Source organism: Apodemus sylvaticus, chromosome 8 (genome assembly GCF_947179515.1).
Source record: "Apodemus sylvaticus chromosome 8, mApoSyl1.1, whole genome shotgun sequence".
Classification (NCBI taxonomy): domain Eukaryota; kingdom Metazoa; phylum Chordata; class Mammalia; order Rodentia; family Muridae; genus Apodemus; species Apodemus sylvaticus.
In genome coordinates this window covers 110,620,861-110,646,954 of record NC_067479.1, presented here as the reverse complement: position 1 = coordinate 110,646,954, position 26,094 = coordinate 110,620,861, and the positions used below count along the sequence as shown (strand labels likewise).

The 26,094-nt window shown below is 42.5% G+C and overlaps 1 protein-coding gene across 2 annotated transcripts in view; it reads right to left on the bottom strand.

Annotated features, from left to right (window-relative positions):
- Positions 1 to 26,094, bottom strand: part of Ptprg (protein tyrosine phosphatase receptor type G) — a 680,693-nt gene that overhangs the window by 273,268 nt on the left and 381,331 nt on the right. For both annotated transcript variants that reach the window (XM_052190336.1, XM_052190337.1), the window contains exons 3-4: positions 10,393 to 10,572; positions 2,330 to 2,478 (exon numbers count right to left, since the gene is read on the bottom strand). In XM_052190336.1, the coding sequence (XP_052046296.1) occupies positions 2,330 to 2,478; positions 10,393 to 10,572 (329 nt within the window). The remainder of the gene's footprint in view (positions 1 to 2,329; positions 2,479 to 10,392; positions 10,573 to 26,094) is intronic.

The following is a 26,094-nucleotide window of genomic DNA, read 5'->3' as shown; positions in this document are numbered from 1 at the left end:
GGTAGAGGGTGTGACTGCAGATGAGGCCAAAGCCACCAATCCTGCTACAGAGACATTCTTCACAAGCCAGATTAGGAGCACTGCTCTTTTGTTCTGAACAAGGGACAAGGAGGTTTGAGAGCAAAGCTGGTAGAATACAATCCAGTCCTTCAACCCACACTGCCCATGGGAAGCAGAGGTGGGGCGGGGCCAGACAGCAAAGCCCATACTTAAGAACACCGTGGACCTTTGATTCTAGGAAGGATGTTTGCCATGTAGAAATAACGCTAAGACTTCGAAGTGACTCATTCCATTCACAGGACAGGAGGAAACTCTCCTCAGAATCATAATTAGTGCGACCAGAAGAGGAAGTCCCACAGACAAGGGTGTACAGGGGATATCTGGGTGCTACAAATTAATTTAAACAGCATTGTATTATGTACTACAGTATGGAAGAGGGAGATCTACATCAGTGTCGGCGATGTCACGATACATGTGAGCGTGTGTGTAAATGCGTGCACATCTGCATCCATGTATCTATATGTTTTCATCCAGAGTTTTTGGCATCTGATCCTTCAAGAAACTAGAGAATCCTTCTCAAGAGAAAACAAACAAAACTGTCTACACATCCAGTCCAGAAACACTACCCTGCCCCAACACTGTGTCTTGTGACTGCCTATAAAGACATTCTTTGTGTTACCTTGTCTGATAGTGTAACTAGCCCTACCACCTGCTCGATATACAGGAAAAAAAAAAGCTGCAGCCAGCCCAAGCCAAAAAGAACTTGAAGAAACAGGTCTTAGTAAGTTGCCTTGCCCCAGCGACCAGCACTAGCTCAGACATTACTGTACACATTTCCATAGTCCACACTTAAATGAACAAGAACTCATTCTTGGGAACGTCAGAAGTGCCCGTACCTAGGATGTCCCCAGACCTAATCATGTTTCCTTTTCTCTAACTTCATTGTCTAGATCACTGCAACAAACCTGGGAGTTGTGACTAAGGCCTATGAGCTATACTAGAAAATTAATAATGGATAGGGGTGTCCAGAGTCTCATAGGCAGAAACTTGTGACAGAAGTAGAGGTTGTCTGGTAGGAGGAAGGCCATCTGCAGGATCGACATAATCTCCACACAGAGGTAGTGCAGGAAGGAACAGACATCAGGAGCTGTAAATGGAACTTTCTGCACTTCTGCTGGGGTAAAAGCTCCACACATTCTCGGGTCTAAAGGGCTCTGTGTCGTGAGAGCACAGGGGGAAATGCAGAGGTGGGAAGCACCGGCCCACTGAACTCAAAAACGCTCCACAGCAGAGGTATCAGTGCCTTTCCTGAGTTCTCACACAAAGGTCATAAACAGGCCAGAGTAGGAGCTAGGTGATACAACTACTACTCTGTAAGTCATTCATAAATCTGAAATACGTGTATTTTTATTATGAAGAGGATCGCAAACATTTATCAGACTATCAAAGCAGGACACAAGTGGAGAAACATTTGTTGCTGAAAATGATACTCTGCCGCCTGGATCCTGTGATTCAAACAGTCCAGCATTCCATGGGAACTCCCAACTTTTATCCAACCAAAGACTACCAGCTACCTAGTGAGGTCTGCCACAAACCGGCCTGGCTTACTACACAGGGATCAAGCCAACTGGCACATGTTATCCCAACAGAACAAAACTCAAAAACTCGAAGAAAGCAAAAGAGGCTCACAATACACGTCATATGCCAGGTGATGCTAATGAAGGCATGGTTATGACAGGATTCCTGTGTCAACCCTATGTATCAGTACCATGGCCTTCTGGTTGCCAGCCTGGCTTTATGAAAAGATGGCCTCAAAAACGCCCCAGGAATGAAGCAGTGTTACCATCAGTTCTAGGAAAAGATGACTGGGTCATACCATCAGTGGTCACGGCCTCTGTCTCAACAGCTGGAAGGGACTAAAAAACCAAAACAACCCCTTCAAAGATGGTCACACCTAAGAGAAGATTCTGAGACTTCTTTCCACATCATCAGTCTTTTCATTTACTAAAGAGTGACAACAGAGTCTTCTCAGCATCACCTAAAATGCCACCTTCATAGAAAAGAGGGGTGGAGAAGCAGATTGAGAAGAGAGACTGTGTCAAAGGGCATGAACCCTCCCTATGCTGGCAAAAGTCGGCGCGCCTGTGGGTGCTTTACGGCTCTCCTCCTGAGTGTAGAAGAAACCTGTGGGGAGCTCTTCGCTGTGCTCTCCATACAGGGTTTCCCAGAGAGGAAAGCAGGGGATGTCCGTTTAGCCTGCAGAATGACTGAGGTGAGGACACAGCCTCCCATGCCACGCGGGAATCCCAGGGACCCCAGTTTCTCTCACCTCCACAGGAAACCTCCGGCCATTGACGCTGTGCTCTGAGCCAGCGGAGCCATTGCTGTGGCCCCAGTGAAACTCCACCTTCTCAGCTTTGAATCTGCCAGGCAGCCCGGCACCGCTCACAAAATAATCGTCTTTCAGCAAGATGGCAACTGTCAAATGGGAAGGAAGGGAAGGAAAGAAAAGTGAGTTTCAGACACAGACTGAACTTGTGTTGTTTTGCTTTTGTTCATCGATTCTTTCGGTCAGGTTCATGATCAGCACAGCGCGGCTCACTTCCTCACAGTCCTATGACACAAGTCAACACCACCAGTTTCAGTAAAAGAAGGCATTGCTGCTATAGAGGGCTCCTGGACCACTGATTAGTTCTTGATATATAGCGCTACCCTCTGAGCCTTACAGCCACCTTCAGTACAACAGCTGTGACTGCTTCTGAGAGAACCCAGAGTTTGCAGGCCATTGGGGCCCACTTACAGAAGAAGAGGGAGGGGAGGATTACTGGACTTCGCGGTCCCAGCCTGTTCTATCTAAGCCAGCTAACTATATGTCATTCAGTCCTAATGACGCATGGCTCCCTGTTCTCAAGAGGTGCTAGAACACAGTGAATTCAAGACTAACTGCAGTGGGAATTACAGCTGTGTACAGCTGTGGGGAAGCCATCATGTAGACATGTGGGGGTCATGCACATTCCTGCAAGTAACCAATCCCCCATGCTTTGTAAATAAGACTAATAAATGTATCCATTCCCCCAGTTGGCCTCTGGTGGGCTCTATTTTGGTTTGTCACTGATGTCCTTGAAGGAGGGGGACAGAAATTTGGTTACATCTCCCTATTATAGCAAAGAGTCACCACAATAGTTCTAAATTATCACAATTCCTGGGGAGACTGAGAAATTCCATTTAACATATAGGAGAAAATGGAGACGCTTCCAGAAAGCAAGACACTTCTGAAGCAAGCACTGGCTCTTGAGGCTGTCCCAGGATTCATGGACTGAACCAGATGAGAAACATAATGAGCCACATGTGACAGGTATGTTCCTTTGACCAAAACAAACCAAAATAAAAACAAACCACAAATAACAATGACAACGAAGACAAAACCTTAGGCAAGTGAGCACCAGAAAGGCTTTGGAGTCTTGCTCTCTGTTAAGGCAACGATGGTGAGTAGACGGCCAGAGCTGGGGACGGTCGTCTGCATCGTTACCCTGCAGAGCAGCGCACAACCTCGGCACCAGTGATTCACGAAAATACTGGCCCATAATTCTATTTCCTCTCCTGCTTTCTTTATGCTCAGTTCATGACAACCCATGACAGCATCCACAACATAAAGACCTCAACCAATTCAAACCCCAAATACTAAAAATGTAGTTCTCTTCCTCAAACCCCATAATCAGGAATTCAAGAATCATTTGGATTTCCATTTCCATAAAACTTTGGTTTGTGCGGGGGGAATGTGACTATCTGAAGGCACACAAAACAGTTTCCCTTTTAAACTGCTCCAGGCTCACTCTCCATCTTGTTCCCTCTAACGTTGATTCATTCATTCATTTAACAAATTCTTAGTGGCTGCTAAATACATGGAAGTTGCCAACTGATACACTGATTGGCTTAGAACGAAAGGCAAGCCTGTGCTGGGAAGGGAGAGCGCTCGGGTTCTCACTGTCCCCTCTTCCTAAGGAGATCCCAGGGCAGCCTTGCAGAGGAATCCTGCATGAGAATTAGGTCCACATAAAAGATAGGGACTAGACTAATGACCCAATTCTGAAGCAGGGCAATTAGTCTCAGTGCTTTGCTCTGGAAAGGAAGCATTAACGGGGAGAGAAGGAGCCCCGATCACATCAACCCCTCTTTACTGCTTTCAAAAGGCACTTGTTCACCAACTTTTGAAAAATACACAGCAAATGTTCAATTACTGGGACGGTGCATTAAAGACTAAAACGAAGTAAAAGCAAACGTTTCTTGTGCCAATTAAACAAGCTATGGCATCGTTCCCGCGCTGCTCTGTTTGGGGTATGCTTTAGAATAGAGGTCGGCACACTTTCCCTTTGACGGCCATTAGTAAATATTTTAGGATTTGCAGAGCATTGAGTCTCTAGTGGAGACTCGGTAGGATAGAAGCAGACAGAAACTGTATGCAAATGAACAAATGAGACTACATCGTACAAAAACGTTATTTAATCACATTGAAACTTGAACTTAATGGAATTTTTATGCATGATAAAGTATTATTCTCCTTCTGACTGTGTGTGTGTGTGTGTGTGCACTGCGCATGCGTGTGCATGTGTGTGCATGTGTGTGCATGTGTGTGCATGTGTGTATACTGTGAGCATCAGTATGGAAGTCAGAGGCCCATGTCAGGTGTCTTCCTCTTTCCCCTTAGCTTTCTTTGGGAGAGAGATTCTGTCACTGATCCTGGTGTTCAATGACTGGCTAGGCTAGCAGGCTAGCAAGCCCTGAGTGCTCTTCCCTTAGTCTCCCAGGGCTGAGAATACAAGAAGGCACTATCTTACTCAGTCTTTATACAGGTACTGAGAATGCAAAGTCAGCTCCACACCCTTCTGAAGCAAACACTTTATCCAGCGAGACACTTCTCCAGCCGCCTTTTATGTTTTAGCCATTTAAAAATATTAAAACAGGCAGATGGCCTGCCACTACATGGAAAAATGTTATCAAAGTTATTACAAAGTTGAGCACATATAAAACTATGTACTCAAATTGATGGGTATAAAGTTATTATAAAATACTTTCTAAAGTGCTATACGACACTCCATGTGCCTTTCAGGTCAGTGCCGAAACAAACTGGCATCCCAAGCAGTGTCTTAAGTGCTGTCGATTATTCTAGCCTACTATGATTTCCACAGATACAATTTTGCTTCAGAAGCACAGAAGCAAAGATTTTGAGTGTATCTGTTAGGACACACCCAGGGACTCAGCATCATCTCATGAATATTTGATTCTACCTAAATCATTTATGTCTCTGTCAGGGGTCATTTTACTTGTTTTACATGAATAATTAAAGGTATAATTAGGGAACACTATAATCTGAAACATTAATCTCAGTTTTCATTTTATGGGATTTCTTACCAGACACACAGAATCCCCATGTACATATAACCTTCCAAAAATAGCTTATATTTTGTTTACATTTTATGAAACAGGGAAGAGAAAGCTTCCCCAGTTATCTTGAAACAACTTTTATAAGGGCCAAAGATGGATGACAGCAATGTTTTGAAACAGGGAAGAAAAGGTATTTTCACGGATCACAAAAAGTCTTATGACAGTGGTGTGACCTCAAGCAAATTCCCAATTCTCCTGTGCCTCGGTGTCCTTCACTGTTCACAAGGGTATGTATGGCCACAGTGTCAGCCCTTTGAGGCTAAAGGGTATCACTTTCCAAAGGCCCATATGCAGTGCTAGGAGCCTGGCGTGTACATGCTCAGCAGTGCCTGCTGTCAATCATTTCAGGGATCAAGGCTGGAGAGCTGGTGAGGTGAGGGGGCAGGGGGAGGAGCTGTAACCTCATGAATGTGACTCAACCTGTTCATTGAGCTCAATTCAGGATGCATGCAACTCAGTGGGAGAGCACCTTAATGACAAGCAAAACACACACAGCAGAATTTAAAATTGTTTCATTCATTCACTTTATATCCCAATGGTGCAGTCTCCCCTCTCCTCCCAGTCACTCCTTACATCCTTCACCTCTGAGAAGAGGGCGGTCCCTCCCAGGGAAGCAGCCCTGACACCTCAACTTACTGCAGGACTAGCAGAATTTAAATGTAAAGCCAAGGATCCTGGGGCCCGGGGTGGTAAACCTGGGGGCTGAATGGTCATTTTCAGTTTGCTCTAACACAGATTAAAGAAAAAAGACACTTTCTTTGACAAATTATTTCAATGCTTTCTTTCTCTTTGAAAAGAAAATCCCTGTTACTTATCCATTCCACTCTTTGTTTCAAAGGGAAGTATTAAACTAGAATTTAATAACATAGGAATCTTTGATTTATTTTCATGGATTATAGACTTAATTTTAACAGTAATTCTGTGTCGAACCCCTGGGTTTTCCATTTATGATTTGAACACATTTCCTTTGAAAAATCACCATATTCTATCAAAATAAAATTAGTGAACTTAAAGAAAAGAACTAAAGAATATGATAAGACTGAAAGGAAATGTAAAACAACACAAGTAACAGACATTACGGGGTGAACATTTAACACCGGAAGATAATGATTTAAAATTGAAAGTCTGTGAGTGCAGAAAACTTGGCCATTGAAATCCCAATTCCCAGTGTTCTTTATTAGATGCTGGGGCCTTTGGAAGGTGTTGTGATCACAATATTGGAGTTTTCATGCATAGAATGAGTGCCTTTAGAAGTGAGCAGGGGAGAGACCCTTGACCCTTTCCACCCATGGGAAGACATAGTGAGAAGAGACCCTCTAGGCATGAGAAATCAAAGTCCCAGCTGGGAATCAACTCTGCGGATGCCTGAAGTTTGATTTCCAATCTCCACAGCTGTGAGAAACGTGTAAGCTACTCTTGGTGTCATGTGCAATAACGCAGCCAAATCCACAAAGACAACGGGGCAGATGGGGCTGGAAGGAACACACATGGGAGTGAACCTCCTAGAACTCGCCCCTCATGTGGATCAAATGCTAACATGGGTTGTGAAGCAATCAAACGTCATTAAGGGAAGAAGCAGATGTACAAGGACTCACATTCAATGCTTTTGACAACTGGAATTCAAGGCCCAGGTCCATACCATCAGTTCCCCAAAGACTAGGGTTAAGGTCTCCCTCAACCATGGCGGGCATAGTGCCTCTTCAGGACTATATAGAACCAATATCTAAGGTGGAATCTGCACTGAACAGATAGTGTACCCTTAGTGTCAGACACTAATTTGACAGGAAGCTCTGGGAGCTTTGTAGGGAGCTGCAACCTCCTGTGCATTATCCAGGGCATCATGCAGTCAGGCAGGGAGAGCTGCAGATAAGAATCCAGAGAGTCATCCTTATACTCTGCAGTCTAAAATTCCTACGGTTGTGACTCTACAATTAAAGGACCAAGGCCAGGAAAACTCAAGTGAGCAGAATGGCCTCTGCCCCTTGTCATTAGCTGATGTGAACTATGTGTCTATGAATGTGTTCACTGCCATCAGTATCTTTACCCAGATAAAATGTTTGGAAAAGGTGTACTGTTATTTTTTATGTATGCGTGTTTGCCTGCAAGGATGCATGGGCACTCCGTTGGTGCCTGAAGGAGGCAGAAGAGCGTGTGCAATTTCCTGGAGGACAGATGGGTCTGAGCTGCCACCAGGGTGCTGGGAAGCAAACCTGGACCCTCTGCAAGAGCAGCTGGTGCTTTCAACGCCTGAGCCAGCTCTTCAGCCCCTTACAGACATTTCTTGAAGATAATGGCACTGGATGTGATGGTATTTTCAGTTGCAGGAAAGAACACAGGCAGGCAAACCCAGTAGATGAGATACAGTGGGGGAAAATGGAAAAGGAACCCTCTATGTCAAACACATTTGCTGTGTCCCTGGTGCAGTGGTTTAAAACAATACAAAAGTCCTCCCGTCGTTAAAAATCACAGGAGGACAAGCCTTATTAGTACATTTCAGAAATCTCATGGAATCTTTAAAAGCAATCACTGTGCAGACATTAATGCTGGGACAGCAAGACTGCACCGAAGCAGCACTGATAGGAGCAATGTCTTTTCATCCCGGGGATGGCATAGCAAGATTGTAACTCAGACAGCCATAGCTCCTGGGGAAGAAACAGAGGCGCCATCTGTCTCACAGAGGATGTTAGATGACTTGTCCGAAGCGAATGAGGTGCTGCCCAGTCACCATATGACTACACTGGATAAGACATACATATGGTGGTCACAGGAGAAAAGCAGATCCAAAGACCACGACTGCTTTATAGGAAGCTACTGTCTCTATGCAGCAGACAGCTTTAAATATTAACTTCCTGTATTCATATTTCAATATCCAGAGACAGTCTATTTTACAGATAAGTGACCTCAAAGTCTATGGAAGGGGAACACTTCTTAGATTTACTTTGTGGAAATACGAGGTTTGTAAAAATACTTCTAGAGAAGATAAAATATGCTTAAAAATAATGATTTATAGGCCAGAGGTATAAGTCACTGGGAGAGAGCCTGCCTGGTAATGCACAAAGACCTGAATTACATCCTTTACATCACAAAAAATAATAAATGTTCCTCATTATTAAATAAATGATTTAAGAAAGTTAAGATTGTTTTCATTACCTAGGTATGAAAGACAGATACGGCTATAGCAAGGATAGATCACAAGGCTTCTAATTTTTTCTGATAATTATACATGCACATGTAGTTTTAAGAAATATGTAAAAATAATATGCCTCCTTTTCATACATTCCCTCCAAAATAGTATCTCAAAACTCACAACATGTACTCAGAATATATCCCCAAATAACTTAAGTGTTCCGGGTTATGTCTCAGTATGAGTCACTGGAAATTAGTATCTTATATTAAGAAGCTATGAAGGCCTCTGATCTGACATGTATTGAATTCATATGAAGTATATGAATTGAGATGATCCAAATAGACCCCTCACTGGGTGTGTATTTCTCCCACACAATAGTAACTCTGTGGATTTAATTTCAATATGATCAGATTTCAAAGAACCTAGGTTTACCATGTTAAAAGATTACAAGTTGGTTTCTGTGCCAAGTTTCTATAACACTATATGCTGAAACTTTAGCAAGCCCAAGAAAATGGCTGTGTTCTGTCCCATGGCAGGCAGTAACTGTCATTGACACTGAAACCCTTCTAATCACCTTAGTGAATTCGTAGGCCACCAAATAGTCTCCAGTAAATGTCAGAGTCACATAGAGCCCAAGTGGTGCAGGGGTTGAGTCCTGCTTCTCTAACACCCCATTACTGCAGGGCAGACAGATGTAGTCACATGCTACTGGCTGTGCTCCAAAATCAGGAGCACAGTGTGAAGCAACAGGTAGCACATCACTCTAGGAAGTCAGCAGAGTGACAGGGATTGATAATCAGCTTCTGGAAGGCCAAGGTCATGAATCAACTTACACTGAATGAACCCTGCACATGTCTAAAACCTTTCACTGGTGATACCAAGCTGAAAGCTGTCACTGGAACATGTTATCTCTGCAGAAGGCTGTCAAGCATTGCAAGGCAAGCAGGAAACTGTAGCAGGCAGGGAGCCTGGTGGGCTGCCTCTGGCTGGCTTCTAGAAGGAGGCACTGAAGTAGCACTTACTCCAATCTCTGGTTACACCAAGCACGACAAATCTCCTACCCACTATATTAGGTGACTTCACAGTTTTCCAAAGGATACCTACATTTGATATACAAAGCTTGACCATGGCTGAGAAGGGGAACATAATGGTGTACCCATGACCTGTGTGTTAGAGGTGGAGAGAGGAGATAGGAAATCATTTGGAAACAACACTGTGTGTGCATGTGACATAGTTCAGCTGGTAAAACATCAGAGAAGAGAGAATCAACACCCAAAATTTGTCCTCTGAGCTCTACCCTATGCCTATGCTGTGGCACACAGCACCCTGTCTCTGTCTCTGTCTCTGTCTCTCTCTCCCTCTCTCTCTTTCTCTCTGTTGACCTCAAATTCATAGATTAGCCTGCCTCTGCCTCCTGAGTAATGAGGTTAAAGGTGTGTGTCGTCATGCTCAGCTTTCATTTTTATAGTTGAAACTTAAATTTAAATGTAATTCCCAGTAGTTAGTGTCTGCAACATCAGACAGTTAGACATAATGAGTATATTCTTCAGGTCCAGTCTATAAGCCTAACATAGTAATTCACTGGACTACTGTAACCTTATGTACCAGTATTATTTTGTGACACACATTTTATATATATTTTATAAAAACTGAGACACAGAATGGTTAGGTATTTGCCTGAAGTCACACACTGGCTGGCCGTCAATCAATCCGAAGACTGCTTAGCTTGCTTATAGCAGTAGATACTATTTAAGAAGCATGCTAGAATAAAGTAGTTTTTGTTGCTGGTAAACCAAGATAAAGGAATAAATAACCCACCCTACCTGTTTTCCCTGTGTTTTTCATCCAGGTTTTGTTAGAGGACTCGTTGTCAAATCCATCAAGTTGAAGCCCCTGGTATTCTTCGCCAACACGGGCATGGTGGTCTAAAATGTCTATAGGAGACTGATGGCTGCCACCGCAGCTGACACTAGAGGTGACCCAGTGCTCAGGACCATAGGCACCTGTGGAACAGAAAGCAACACTTTAGTCCTCAAGATCCAAAAGTCTGGGTTTAAACAAACAAGATATGAAGCTCAGGGGATGGAGGGGGGGCGTTAGTGGGTAATACTTGCAAGCATGAGGGGCCAAGCTCATATCCTTAGCACCCGTGTAATAGCAGGCATGGTGGCCAATGCTGGCATTTTAGCACCAGAAGCCAGGGACACTCACTGTATGGCTAGCTAGGTTAAATGAAAAAAAAAAAAAAAACTCTCAAAAACTAAGATGGAAAACATTGGAATACACCCTGCCCTACATACATGTTCTTACCACGCACACACACTTAAACACCCTGCCCTGCATACATGTTCTCACTCACTTACACACATTTACACAAATAAACACATACATATACATGCACACACAGAGATACACATACACTCACATGCACACACAATACACATGCACACAATATACAGATACACATATACAATACACACATACACATGTACACAAATCTGCATGTGCACACACATATACTCACATACTCATATACATGCACATGAGCAGATACACATACACTTAATGCACACATAACACATGCACAAACACATACATATGCAATCCACACATGTACACACACTTTCTCTCCTGTGTATATACATAGGCACACACACATATATATACCTTTGTATTTTTAGCTTTCAGTTGTTTAAATATCACATAGAAAACGTTGAATAGACAAGTGAATTAGGCATCTTTTCTTTTGCCTACTGACACAACCACCCTGTGTGAAGGATGATGCAGAAAGACCATAAGTCTCCCTGCCAGTCAACAAGAGCCCCAAACTGTGTTGACCCTACCACCAGGCAAACCCATAGTCCCTTATGTCTAATGCAGCTCAAAGCAGACACAAACACAACGCCAGAGGGAAAAAGGGACAACCACAGACATCTTCTCTGTCAAGAAAGTGGACATATTGTAGCTGCAAGAGCAATTGGAAAGGTCCTTAAAATGATTCACATTCTCACTCTCTGAAAAATACTTCAGCTCAGTGATAATGCTGGGCAGTTCTCCCAAACGCCCATCCCTAACAGTAAGAGAAGACAGACGATCAGAAAGGACTCATTCACACACTGGAAAAGGTGTAATAAGCCAGGGGCACTTCTGAGTCATTTGCAAGTGTTTAATACTTTCTAGAAAAAGTCAACATTGCTATTTCCTTTCGGGCGAGAGTGCAGCAATCCGAGGCAGTGTCAAGGGCTTTCCACACAGAACACTGCACCTTTTGTTTAAGTTCCCCAAGGCCAACACGGGCCACAAAGAAAAGCACTATATTTCTGCAAACATTTCAACCAAACTTTATTTTCATCCTCTACATGTCAGCGGGGTTCAGGGTAGGGGTGGCAAAGAGCCCCAGAAGAGCGAGTGAGCCAACTCCTGGTACACAGAATGGGAACCAACGTGTGGATTCTGGTCACCTATAAACGGGCTGGCATGTCCAAAATATGGGACATTGTATATGGGCATCCACAAATAAAACACCTCATAATAACCTCTAATTGGAATAAAGTGACAACCAGTACCACGGGGCAAAGGGAAATCAGGCTACACACACACAACAGCCAGGAAGTAATGACAGCAAGCTGTCACTGTGGACCTGACTGATAATTACCCTACTGTACCACCGCTATTACACTAATAACAATTATGATGATGATGATAATAATAAAAAAACTAAGGTCAGCAGGGTGTTTACCATCCACATTAGAAGGGTGAAATATAATTTAGGAGATTATAAAAAACAATTAGTGCTCAGACTGGTGGGATTTGTTCATTATGATCTTCGGGTTCAGGCTGACTGCGTGCTTGCTGCCACATTTCCATCCAATATATATTCAAGGGCAGTTTTAATTGAAACTGATCTTCCACTTCAGATTTTAAATTAATCCTCCTTTGGAGTGCGTCACGCTCCAGACACCCTTGCTCTGTGAAGGCCCCGTGCCGGTAGTGGAGGCAGAGGAGCCATTTTCCAGACTCGCAGGTATCGATTTCCTATTCTCACTTCGAAGCACTGTTGCCATTCCACACTGTATAGAGCTTTCTGGTGTTGACACTTCATAAAAGTTCACACCCTTAATCATTCACAGTTGGACGGTCTCACCACGTTGAAGGGTTTTGGTTTTTTAAAGTTTTAATAAATGCTTCAAAGTAAAATTAAAAAAACAAAACAAAACAGCAACAAAGTGGCATTTAATACAGACTGGTTATCAGACACCTAGCTTGCTGAGAAAAACCAGCCCAACCCAAGCCACCAGCAAGATGGCTTCCTTTCATGGCTATGACTTTACCCATCTAAAATAAGAAAAACTCATTTGCAGGCTGTTTCTCTCTTAAGAACTCTTGGAATGGGTAGGATATTTGCATTTCAGTAGCTCAATCTATTCAAAACAGCTTACCACTCTGACAACACAACTTCATAAACAAGCTCACATTCTCAAACAGTGAAAGGTGGGCAGAATAGGCCACAGGCTGATTTTTCCTTGTCCAAAGTAACTATGCAATCCCCTGCGAAAACTGCACAAATGAGACGGAATGGAGAGACTCTGCCAACCTTTAAGTACCAAGAGAATCTAACAGTGTTCCTCACTCAGCCTAAGACGAAATGCAGTGAGTGCATCTCAAGTGCAGTGTTCATAGAAATGGCCTTCCCCTGTTAACAGTCTTCTCCGTTTCCGAGGGCCTCATGCTGCCATTGCTAACTCCATACTCACCCCTAAACATCTGCCTTCCCCACTTCTGATAACAGTTCTCAGACAAGGTCCTAGGCTTCAACTTCACACCATTGAGAGCCTCAGATCACATGGGCAGAGTACCCGTGTCCTCTCTGCACCTCCAAAAAGTGCCCTTTGCCCTTCCAGATAGCAAAGTCCCAAAAGAGAATGGCCACAGGCAGGACATATGGCCACTGTCATGCCCCAGACTGACCAAGGTTACTGTTCCTGCAGATGCCCCGTGTCGAAAGAATGTCCCTGGGACTTTGTAAATTCCTGCATCAGGTGAAACTACAAGAAAACCCAGTGTCTCTTAGGCAGGTGATGCCAGCCACCTTGGATACATTTCCTTGTGGCATGCCATCACCCCACTTCCTGTTGCCTTCACAAAGCACCTTGAAAGAACAGAGATCTGCCCTTAAACAGGACCGAAACTAGCTCAGGTTCCTGCTGTACAGCTAACATTATTAAAGATTTTATGTCAACTTGACATGTGCTAGAGGAAACAGGGGACAGTGTATGAGAGGAATCTTATATGCCTTCATACAAGATTTGCTTGTAGGCAAGTCTGTAGGGCATTGTCATGATTGATGACTGGATGTGGAGGGGCCCAGCCCCTTGTGGTGCCATCCCTGGGCAGGGGGCTGAAAGAAAACCGAACAGGCCATGAGGCACAGTCTAGGGAGCAGCACTCCTCCATACCCTCTGATTCAGTTCCTGACTCAGGATGACTGTCTTGACCTCCTGCCCTGTCTTCCCCGAATGGGAGACTACAAGCCCTGAACTTAAACAAACCCTCCCCTCCCCCAAGTTTCTGCTGGTCATCATATTCTATCACAGCAACAACAATAACAACAACAACAACAACAACAACAACAACAACAACAATAACCCTAACTAAAACAATTCTCTTCACCTGAAAGGACAATCCTTTGTATCTCTCCTTTACCTCCCTATCATGTAACATGAGCTCCTCACTTAAGTCCTACTGCATATTCTGAGATGAAAAGTAAGTTAGAAGAAACAAAAGAGTAGAAAATCGTCTTGTATGACACTGTTCTTGGCCGTGAGTTAACTTTAGTTTTGTACATCTATCTGCTGACTGTTTACTAAATCTTCTTCACCTCCTGGGTCTGCAGAGTCGGGATGCCAATTTCAGAGGTAAATACTCTTTAGCTTCATTAATTCACCAAATTAGTCTGAACTGTGCTGGGGTAAGATGTGCAGTAAAACTATGATGAGCAAGAAGGATTCTAGGAGCGAGCAGAGCAGCCAGAGCCGTGATTTGTTTTGAGAGTCAGAGTGCAACAGGAGCCAAGATTTTGCTGCCCTTGAGGAAGCATGCTCAGTTCCTATTGGACTTCCCACTGTGGTGTACACTTTAACAGACTTCTCTGTTCAAAGACAGCAAAGGATAAGGAAGCTCTAACCATCTTAGAACATATTTAGACAGGACCTTAATACTTGCTCGGTGCTGGGCACAGTGATGAAAAATTGGTGCTTAGGGAAAGGGCTGCCCCATCTCCTTGGAGTTCTCTTGGGCAACATAAACACCCATGGCTTCACTGTCTTACTGTGTGATGTGCTGCTCATACCTAAAGGTAGTTAGTTAGCTGAACTCTATGAGGTCCTCCATGCCACTAATCTAGAACAATAGCAAACTCTGAAAACTTTCTAAGGGGTAGATGCTACTACAACTATTGACTTTTTGTTGGGTTACAAAATGTGTAGACAGCTCTCAAGAAATAGGCCTCAGAATAAGAAAAACAAGCACAGAAGCTAGCTGGAGGAGGTGGACACATCTATTTTATAGTATGGAACTACAGAAGAGACCTTGACCTCCTAAGGACGTGGACTAAGGAAGGGGCAGTTGAGTGACATCACGTCCTTAAGCACACATTGACAGAGAGTTTTAAGCACATCTGATCAATCTCTATGGGAAATGGGGCTTGCTAGCTATAGATAGATGGTTTGGCCACTTGCTTGAAGACAAAACTGAGGTTAGAGATGCGGTTCAGTAGGTCGAATGCTTACTATGCACCAAAGAATGGCTTGATTCTCTATCATAGCCCAAAGCGAGTGTGTGTCTCCTCTCCGTAATCTAAACACTTTGCAGGTGAGAGAGGGAGGTCAGAAGATTATAGTCATTTAAGAGTTCGAATCCAAGGCCAACCTGAGTTATATGACACCTGTCCCTCCACCACTTGCCCCTAAAAACAGCAAAGGAGGAGAAGTAGGAGGAGATTCAGAGAAGTAACTTCACAATGGAGAAGCCTGACAGACATCACCACAGCTGGGTGACAGTCACTTGTTACATGACCTGGTTATATTAGGGACATTCTGACTGGTTTTCATAAGAATGGCCTTTCATTTCTGTAGCAATTTCATCAAACACTTCCATTACCACCTATCTTATTAGGAAGAATACTACCCAAAACCCAAAATGAGTAACATTCTACTTGTTACTTGATCAATGCACCTGAAAAACATGGAGGTCAGAAAACAATACAAAATGAATACAAACAAACACACAGATGCACACACACCCCAACAACAATGAACCAGGACAGAGAAAAACACCTCATCACAGACCACGGAGAAAGAAAGAGACCTAAACCTCACTATAACACAGTACTGCCTTTGCTTTATGTTTGTTTTGAGACAGAGTCTCACTACTATGTAGCTTGCTCAGGCTGCCTCTAAATCACTACACTCCAGCGCCAGATACCCATGTTCTACAACTACAGATATGTACCTCCATGTCCCACCAGAAACCAGCCTTTTGTGGATGCCTGCCAATGCAAAAAAGGAAATATTTCTAAATTTGTGCAGAAGCTAGACATAACTGTAAGCTTTGTTAAATAGGTTATACAAAAAGAAACAACCTATAGATAACGATTGGCACATCATTTATGCACAAACAGTATTTACACAGAGCAAAGATACAGGAAAGAAAAAGATGTGCTAAAGGAGAAGGTGGTAGGGGCTTCAGCAAGCTGAAGGGTGATGCTTCATTATTTACAGTCATACGTGTGTGTGTGTGTGTGTGTGTGTGTGTGCCTTTTGACTTATAAAGCTGGAGAAATTCACCTTTAAAAACTGTAGTTAAGAAACACATTATTAGCTTAGTTTATGGATCATGTGTGCCTTAAGATGACAAACACCTCCTCAGTGGGCCGCTAACAAGTCACAGTATTTTTCTCATCTCGGGACACTACAGTTCAGGACATGAGCATCAGGAAGATGGATTCTCACAGTCTGGAGAATAAATCACACAACCAGAGATTCATTCCAACCATCTGCTCTTTGCAGACAGAATTCCCTACAAAGAGATAGCTACAAGTTCTACAAATCCAGGTAAATATCTCAGAGCCTCTTTGAAATTCAATGCTTCCTTTTTAAGCACACATATCTTAAAGGAGCTGGTCCACAGGTATCAATTTTAAACCAATAATAGCTATTCTATTATTCAAACAAAATGCAAATAGAATGGAGAGAGAGAGAGAGAGACAGAGACAGAGATACAGAGAGGGAGAGAAAGAGAATGCTCTCTAAATGTTTGTTCATGGTCAACATGACCCATAATCAGAAACACTACTTAAAAGTTGAGATAAGACAAATGTACTTTTCTACAGTTTAAACAAACCACCCCACTTCAGTACATTTCTCTCTTAATAACTGACCTGAGATAAAAACAGAAGATTTACTTATAGCACATAAAATCCACACAATCCTTATTCCAAACTGTGGTTTCCTTAAATATATACATGGTATTTTTCAAAAAATAAATATGCATCTTGAAATTATTTTTCCACAATAGATTCAAATAATGGTTTCCATTCACTAATGAAAAGCCATTAAAAATAATGAATTCTGTCTAAATCTAATTAAAAGTAAAACTAATATACACGTTATGTGCTGTTTCCAGTCCAATATGTTTATTAATGCCCCCCTCAAGGAACTTTTATTAAAAACATTACCTGAACCTGGGCTTATTACTCTGCATCTTGTTGCCCACATTTTACCAACAGCAGAAATCCAAAATACATGTGTTCATTTTTTAACCAAGTATAATTAATGCTTTTTTCCCCAATCTAATATGCATCTTTAAATTATCCCATTTTTAATTAAAAACACTTTGTGAGATTCAGCTTATGACGTGTTTGCTCACACCAGAACTAGTAACTTAATTACTATTTATGCATTTATTGTTATACATGTGAAAAAATGGAAAAGGGGCTAAAAAGCACTGGGAGTGCTTGCTGCTGCTTTTATTAATTAATGTATAATTACAGAGTTGTTCATCTGTGTTAGAAGAAATATTTCAGTCCCTTAGTCAGTGCAGAACTGAACAATGGCTTTATAGATGATAAAATCAGCCTCTGCATTTTTGTTTGTAAATTTTAAGCATAACAGCATTATGCTCCTATTTCCTATCAATGATGGGAACTCTCAATAACCAGCTGGAACCATAAATAACAACAGAAACAGAAGTGCATTTCTCACTATCAACTATTATCTGTCCAGTTTCCCATGATATTTGTTTTAAGAAACAGCTCTCGCTCTCTCTCTCTCTCTCTCTCTCTCTCTCTCTCTCTCTCTCTCTCTCTTCTCCCCTCCCCTGAGTTCTTTTCCATACTATTAGATAGATAGATAGATAGATAGATAGATAGATGGATGGATGGATGGATGGATGGATGGATGGATGGATGGATGAATGGATGGATGGATGGATAGATTGATAGATGGATAGATGGATGGATGGATGGATTGATGGATAGATTGATAGATGGATAGATGGACAGACATTATGGTCTATTTTATGTGACTGGGTTTTTTTCTGCATGCAGGTCTGTGCACCATGTGCATATGTCAGTGACTGTCGACATTAGAGAGGGTATCAGGTCCCCCTAGAACTAGCATTACAGATGGTTGTGAGCCACCATAAGGAGAACCCAGGGCCTCTGAAGGAACCACAGTGGCTCTTAGCCACTGATTTATCTCCCCAGACCCTGGATAATCTCTACTTTTCTGAAACAGGTAATGTGGCAATTAATGTCATCCAGGAGGCCTGAGCCATGGAGGTATGGCACTGCAGGGACATTCACAAGTGGAGAGCACTGCACACACAAGAGAAACAGCAGAGGAAACCAGGGTGTGCATAACAGGAGCAATGGACAAACCGAAGCACTTCAAAGTCCAGGTCTGTAACTATGCACATTCAAAGGTATCTCAGTTGGGACACCTCTAAGTCACAGTTGAGTGTACTCAACATTCAACACAAATGTCTCACTCTAACTGGGATCATTTAATACCTCGAAATCTCCTTGGTATGGTTTCAAGTCAAGTCTCTTACAGACACTGCACAGGATTAGTCACTGTGTGTATCTAAACTGTTAATAATGTCACCTCAGGTTTTTGTTGTACAACATCTTACAGGCTTATAAGATGGAAAGAAACTGATTCTAGGCCTGAACTTTTCCACTTTATTCAACTGAGGTCCATCTCTAGCAGCCAACAATTATTATTTGGGAGAAAAAGTCTGAGATCTTTTGACTTTTTTACTTCTTAGACTCAACAGAGACAATCACAGAAGGAGGGGGAACAGTACTAGACAAAGAACTGAGAAGTCAGATGTGTAGTGCAAGGGAGTTATCAAAAAGTGATGTATTAAAACCAAATGATTGCTAGACTGCTTGATTACTATTGTGGGCTTATCCGTGAAGCCTAGATCCATTAGCAATGTCTGAAAAGGTCCTGGCCAGGGAAGGCGATAATAGCTGAATTACAGGTTTGCTCTTTCCACTCACAATTTAGCTTGGGAAAGTAGAGTTGAAAATTAATCCTGTTTAATCAAGAATTATTTCTCTTTTATCAGGCAAAGTCCAAAATTCCAGAAGGTGCTAAGCTCGGTACAAGCACTCTGGCAATACATAAAACAACTTCATGGACACATTTGTCTTGTTTTGATCTCAGAAGAAAGGGTCTGTCAAGACAGCCCAGAACTCACTCTGTATACCAAGCTGGCTTTGATCTCATGAACCAGGTTCTTCCTCTGCCCACTGCCCGCCCCCAGCCACTGTGGCAGGCATGCATCTCTGTCTCTCTTATCTTTTACATTCTCCAGCCTGCCTCTACACCATACCAGACACATTCTTAAAGCCAGCCACAGGAATGTAGTGAGGATCTCTCACACACACACACACACACACACACACACACACACACACACACACACACAGAGAGAGAGAGAGAGAGAGAGAGAGAGAGAGAGAGAGAGAGAGAGAGAGAGAGAACAGGCACATAGTAAGAAATATGACTGAGGGTGATAACTCTCCTTAAGAAAGCACATCTGAACCCTTGGGTCACACTGTTGTGGACCCCAACCCAGCTTCAGAAATGACAACTGGAAAAAGTCATCTGAAAAGAAGGAACCTCGATTAAGAAAACAACACCGTAAGATCAGGCTATAGGCCAGACTGTAAGGTGTGTTCCTAATTAATAATTGATGGGAGAGGGCCCAGCCCATTGTGAGTGGGGCCAGCCCTGGGCTGGTGGTTCTGGGTTCTATAAGAAAGCAGTCTGAGCAAACTAGGGGAAGTAAGCCAGTAAGCTGCACTCCTCTGTGGCCTCTGCCTCAGCCCCTGCTCCAGGATACTGCTCCACTTGAATTCCTGTCCTGACTGCCTTCATGATGGACTATGCTGTGGAAGGGTAAACTGAATAAACCCTTTTCTCCTCAAGTAGCTTTGGTCATGGTGTTTCACTGCAGCAATCGTAACCCTAACGAGGACAACACCCAACTAGAAATCCAGCAGCTCACAGATGCCCAACCTTCTTCAGCAGTATGTATCAGAAAGTGTTTTGGCCTAAGCCAGCACTGATTATGCTATGGGGTTCCCCTATTCAGAGGGTCTGATTTAGGTAGATGCTATTCACACAGGGAGGCACAGCTTTTGTGTTGTTGACCCTGTGGGAGAAACCTGGCTCTTCCCCAAATCTGACTGAAGAATGAAGGGTGGGGTGTGCCCTGCAAATAGAAGATAATAGGAAAATCAGAAAGCAGAACCAAGAGGGAGGGAAAAGAAATAAGTGGTCAGGTCCCTGAAGGAAGGAAGCACACTTTGAATGTAAATTGTATCTTTAGACATTTTCATTTCAAGTGACTTTGTATTTAAGACTGGGCAGGCTCCCTGATATTTGTAACTAACGCTACAAGAGATAATCCAAAGGCTGGTTTAAGACTACCAGTTCAATGATTTAGTGCATTCTACAGATCATTCAAGGCAAAACTGTCAAGTGATAAAGATAAAATCAGCACCACATGCTGGCCGGCACACACAGGGACATCTCTCGATCCCCTCTTTCTTTTTCCTCTTCTTCCTACATTTTCTTTCCCTGTAAGGGAAACATAAACCTGGGCTAGGATTTAAAGATCTCATTTAGACAAAAGGAGAGGAAACAAGGTCTGGAGTTCTTTGCTGTAAATTTTTGCTCTAGTAACACCGAGGTCACAGATAAGAGTGCAAGAAAGACTTAAAGTGATCACTAACGGCTCACAGAAAGTCTTCTGGCTTAGAGACCTGCCTGCTCAGGTTATTATATGGGGATGACTTGCTGGTGTGATCATGAACTATTCTGGAAGGTCATAGTTGCATCTCAGAGAATAAAAAAGCCCCTGTATTGAAGTCTGGTTTAAACATGGCTGCACTTCCTATCTTGAGAAGGGAGGACTTCTGTGTAGTTCTCAGTATTGGACTCTGGCTCTGCAGTGTTTTATGTTAGTCGTTTGAGCTCATGACAAACTTCAGCACATCTAGATAGTAACACACACACACACACACAAATCAAGCATACACACATACTCACACCCCCCCATGCATATCCCCATACATGCATATGCACATGCTCACACTTAACAATTTCTCTTGCTTACTGTGTGAAACCCGGTTCTTACCCAGGTTTCAAATATCAGAGTGGCACCGAGCAGACAGCAACAGAGCATCATTGGTAGTGCTTTGTTCTTTTAGAGAATATTCACTATTTTCAGGGTGATGAAAACTTCCTACACTTTGCCATCTTGGACCCTTTCAGCAACTCATGTCAAGTACATTTTAGTTTCTATGTGTTAGAGATAAGGCTCAGAAGCTAGGAACCGTGATATGCTCAGAAGCTAGGAACTGTGTCCTCATACAGAGAGTGACACATCTAAGTCAGCTCCAGGTCTGATGGAATGTACCATGTTCTCATACAGAATCTTCTGATCTGGACTATAACCATAAGATCTACATGGGAGGCCGTGACTATTAAACTGTAAATGTGTTCTCCTTTGCTCGGGCACCTGTAAATTCCACAGGTACACTTTGCACCTGTTAAAAGGGTAAAGTTGGTTGTAGTAGCAGCATCAGCAACATCCAAGATTAACGTCACCACATGTACATGTCACTGAAGGGCTAGTTAAGTAGAGTATGTCAAATCAATACAGTAGAAAAAACAGTAATTGGGAATGGAATAGGAGGTAGGGAGGAAGGGAGAGAGCTCTTTAAGCTAAGAAGAACAGACTCCGAGTTACCTTTCTAAGTGGAAAAGCCAATGTGCATTATGACATACTCCCATTTAGTTTACAACACAGAAAAGTGGGCCTAGTCAGTGGCACAGCAATGCCTAACAATTTTGAGGCCCTGGATTCAATCCCTATCACTGCAGAAGGAGGAAGAAACTAAGTGATTTATGTGTTTATCTGTGCACACTTTGAATACCCATGCAAGGATACAGAAGACAATTAAGCACTAATCTATGCACTAGGTAAGCTGAGTTTCCAGCAACTGGATGCTCTGAATGCCAAATTATACATTATACCACTGATCTAGACATTAAGTATGAAAGGTGCACAGACGCTTAAGAGGCAAGAGCACCTCACCCTATTCAGTGGGCAAAGGAGCTCGCCACAGAGTTGTTACTACATAGTTATATCATAGCATATGAGGAAAATAAATAACACATCAAATCCAGGAATGGTTCACCCAAAGGTGAAAGGACAGCCTATGAAATGATTACGTGGGGTAAAAAGACACTAGCTCCATCCAGGAAGATACAGATCTTCAGGATTTGATGTATTTTGAGAATATAAGCACCACTTCTGTAATTAACCAAGATAAAAGTAAAAGATGCAGAATAAAAAGGATCCGGGCAACTTCTCTCCGGAGGCCTTTGTTCCACATGGCGGATACTTTCATGGTAGAGTTACTGACTCCAGGTACAGGTGGGATGGTGCTCTTTAGTTCTTTAAAGCACTCAGAAAGCCTGGGCTCTTATAGAAAAGCTATCTGTGGCATTCAAAACTCAGGGTAAGGGGGTGGTTAAGAGGGAAAACAGGCTGGAAAGATTCCTGGCAATAATTCCAAACAACAGACTAAGACTGGCAGATTCCTTGTGGGATAATGTCTAGTCTTTTCCATGGATTAAGTTGACTCCTTATCAAACCAGATGCTGTATTTTATTCTTAAAGTGGCACAACTATAAAAGCCCCAGTCTTTTAGCCCCAGTCAGAATAGTCTTCATTGCAACTCACTGCTTTCACCCCCATGTGATGTCCTGCAAGATACAGTGGTTCTATCTGTCGCAGGTGAAATTCATCCCCTGGCTACAATGACCCGGTGAGGCTAGCCCAACAAAGCCCAAGCCTTTCCATCACAGGACTGTAGGCCTCTGGCTTTTCTCATCCAGCATACTTCACCTCACTCTCCGAACTGACTTCTTGAGAACTGGGGAGATCCTGATGCTTTTTTCCGTCCAATTTCTGATCCATGCCTCCTGGCAACACGCCATTCACAAATTTAATACATCTACTCTCTTGTCAAATTCTTTTGATAAAAATGCCCAAAGGCTAGGGCTGAAGACAGATCTTTCCATCACTGTAATGGCATGTTAGGTAGGATTTCCCAAGAAGGGTTTTTTTTTTGGGGGGGGGGTCAGGAATCCCCAAGGCTTTTGCCATCCAGGTATGCACATGGGCTACCTGCTGTGAAAATCAGCTAATGTTTTCAGTGTACATAATGGGACCACAGCAGGATTAACAAGAGCTTCTCTGAGTAATTCCAGAATATAGTTCTCCAAGGGCAGGGCACACTTTGGTCTCTTCAGCAGTGCAGACCAGTCTGTGATGAAGAAGGCATCTGATGAATGAGTTCCTGGACATATAAGCATGCAACCCAAAAAAGAACACTACAGCAGGTGTATTGCAGCAGGTACTGTGCTTGCCCACAACACAAGAGGTCCTGAATTCTATTCCCAGCACACCATAAACCAATATGGTGGCACAGGGCTGCCTTTCAGAGGCAGACAGAGAAGGATGAGAGGTTCAAGGTCATCCTAAGCACACACAGTGAGCTAGGGGCCTACATAGATTACACGAAACCCTGTCTCAAAATGCCAAACAAAATAAGGCTAGTATTCTTGCTTTCCAATATGTCTAAGTGTGTCATCAATGTGAACGTTTCTTGAAGATCTTCATGAAACCAAAAGAATCAGTATGCCTGTTTTAAGGGCTAAAGTAGATTACTGGTGGATAACAACAAACATGATAGGAATTGCAGAAACGATATACTCATCAACAGGAAAGAACATTACTACCTCAAAAGTTTCCAATAGAAAAACAATCAGCTTCGGAATGGCAAGAGGTAGCCACCATTTACCCAAGTAGGAAGATGAGGACAGGGGTCCCCAAATGGTGACAAAAAGACCTGTGGTAGAGATGTTTACTCCTCAACAGGTGAAGGAGCATGTCTCACAGTCAGACATGTAACAGCCCGACAGACACCTGACTTCAATCCCTCAAGTCATCTAAGGATCCCCAAAGAGAACCAATCCTCCATTATACTTTGACTTCTACACATGTGGTGAGGCACATGTACCATGAAAACTCATAGACATGAAATGATCAGAAGTATAAAATAGGGGGCTGGAGAGATGGCTCAGTGGCTAAGAGCACTGATTGCTCTTCCAGTGGTCCTGAGTTCAAATCCCAGCAACTACATGATAGCTCACAACCATCTGTAATGGGATCTGATGCCCTCTTATGGTGTGTCTGAAGATAGCAACAGTGTACTCTCATACATAGAATAAATAAATCTTAAAAAAAAAAGTATAAAATAAAGTTCAGCTATAACAGGACAACAACAAAAGACAGTCTTAATTACAAACAATAAAGCTTTATGTCCTTTAGTGCCGAAATTAGCGGCTCCAGGGAAAATGTGGTTGAGGATTTGTTTCTATTGTGATTGTTCATTCTTTCTTTTCCCTCCCTCCCTCCCTTCCTTTCGTCCTCTCTCACCTCCCCAAGATAGGACCTTTTTCTAATTGTAGGTTGGCTAGAACCTGGATTCTGACCCAATACTGACCTCAAACAAACAGTAATCCTTCAGCCTCAGCCTCTTGAATAGCAGGATTATGGGTATTAAGAATCACATACAACATGGAAATATGGTTCTAGAACAAAAACAGGGTATTACACACACCCAGTAATCCATCAGCAAATTCCCCTAAGTACCTTACGACAGCCATGTCTTCATTTTGAAATATACTCTGCTATGGTGAAGCACAAGAGAGGAAAAGGACCATGTGCATCCCTTATGCATCCTTATTAACACCCATTCCTTACTAACAGGCATCACTTACAGCCACAGTCACCTTCCAGCACCCACATGTTCTTTGATACTGAAGACACTATTGTCATTTCAGGAGTAGAGAAGTCTGGAGGGATGAAGTTATCTGGCACTTGGATAGAACCATTAAGCAAAGAGTAGAGGAAAATTCATGCTCTTAACAGATGGGTCCTGTCTCTGACCTAAGCATTCTGCCCTAATCTCTTTATTTATTTAGAAAAGCATGTTCTTTTATTGAAAAAGGAAGTAAAAACATTTTATGATAAAATTGAAGATCTTCATGGAAATTATTTCTGATTAAAATAGAAGAGATATATAGAAAAACAGGTTAAAATTGACAATTTTCATGGAAAATTAAAGAGTAAAGTAGTAGACTTTACTCTTTGAAAACATTGCTAAATTAATTGAAAACTGAAGTAGAAACATTTTATGATAGAATTGAAGATTTACATGGAAAATATTTCTTTTGGGGGGGGTAGATTTGGTTTTTTCAAGACAGGGTTTCTCTGTATAGCCCTGGCTGTCCTGGAACACACTCTGTAGACCAGGCTGGCCTCAAACTCAGAAATCCACCTGCCTTTGCCTCCCAGAGTGCTGGGATTACAGGCGTGTGCCACCACTGCCCAGGTGGAAATAATTCTGATAAAATAGAAGAAATATATAAAAACATGTTAAAATTGAAGATCATCATGAAAAGTAATGCAGATAAAATGGTAGACATAAAAAAAAATTACTAAATTAATTGAAAGAGGAATTACAAATATTTTCTGATAAAACTGAAGAGTCACTTGAAAAATATTTGTTAGTCTATGTCTTTTTATTGGGGGAATTGAGTCTATCGATGTTACAAGATATTAAGGAATAGTGATTGTTGTTTCCTCTTATTTTTGATGTTATTTTTATGTTTGTGTGGGTATCTTCTTTTGGGTTTGTTGGAAGATTACTTTCTTGCTTTTTCTGGGGTGTAGTTTCCCTCCTTGTGTTGGTGTTTTCCATCTATTGTCCTTTGTAGGGCTGGATTTGTGGGAAGATATTGTGCAAATTAGATTTTATCATGGAATATCTTGGTTTCTCCATCTATGGTGATTAAGAGTTTTGCTGGATATAG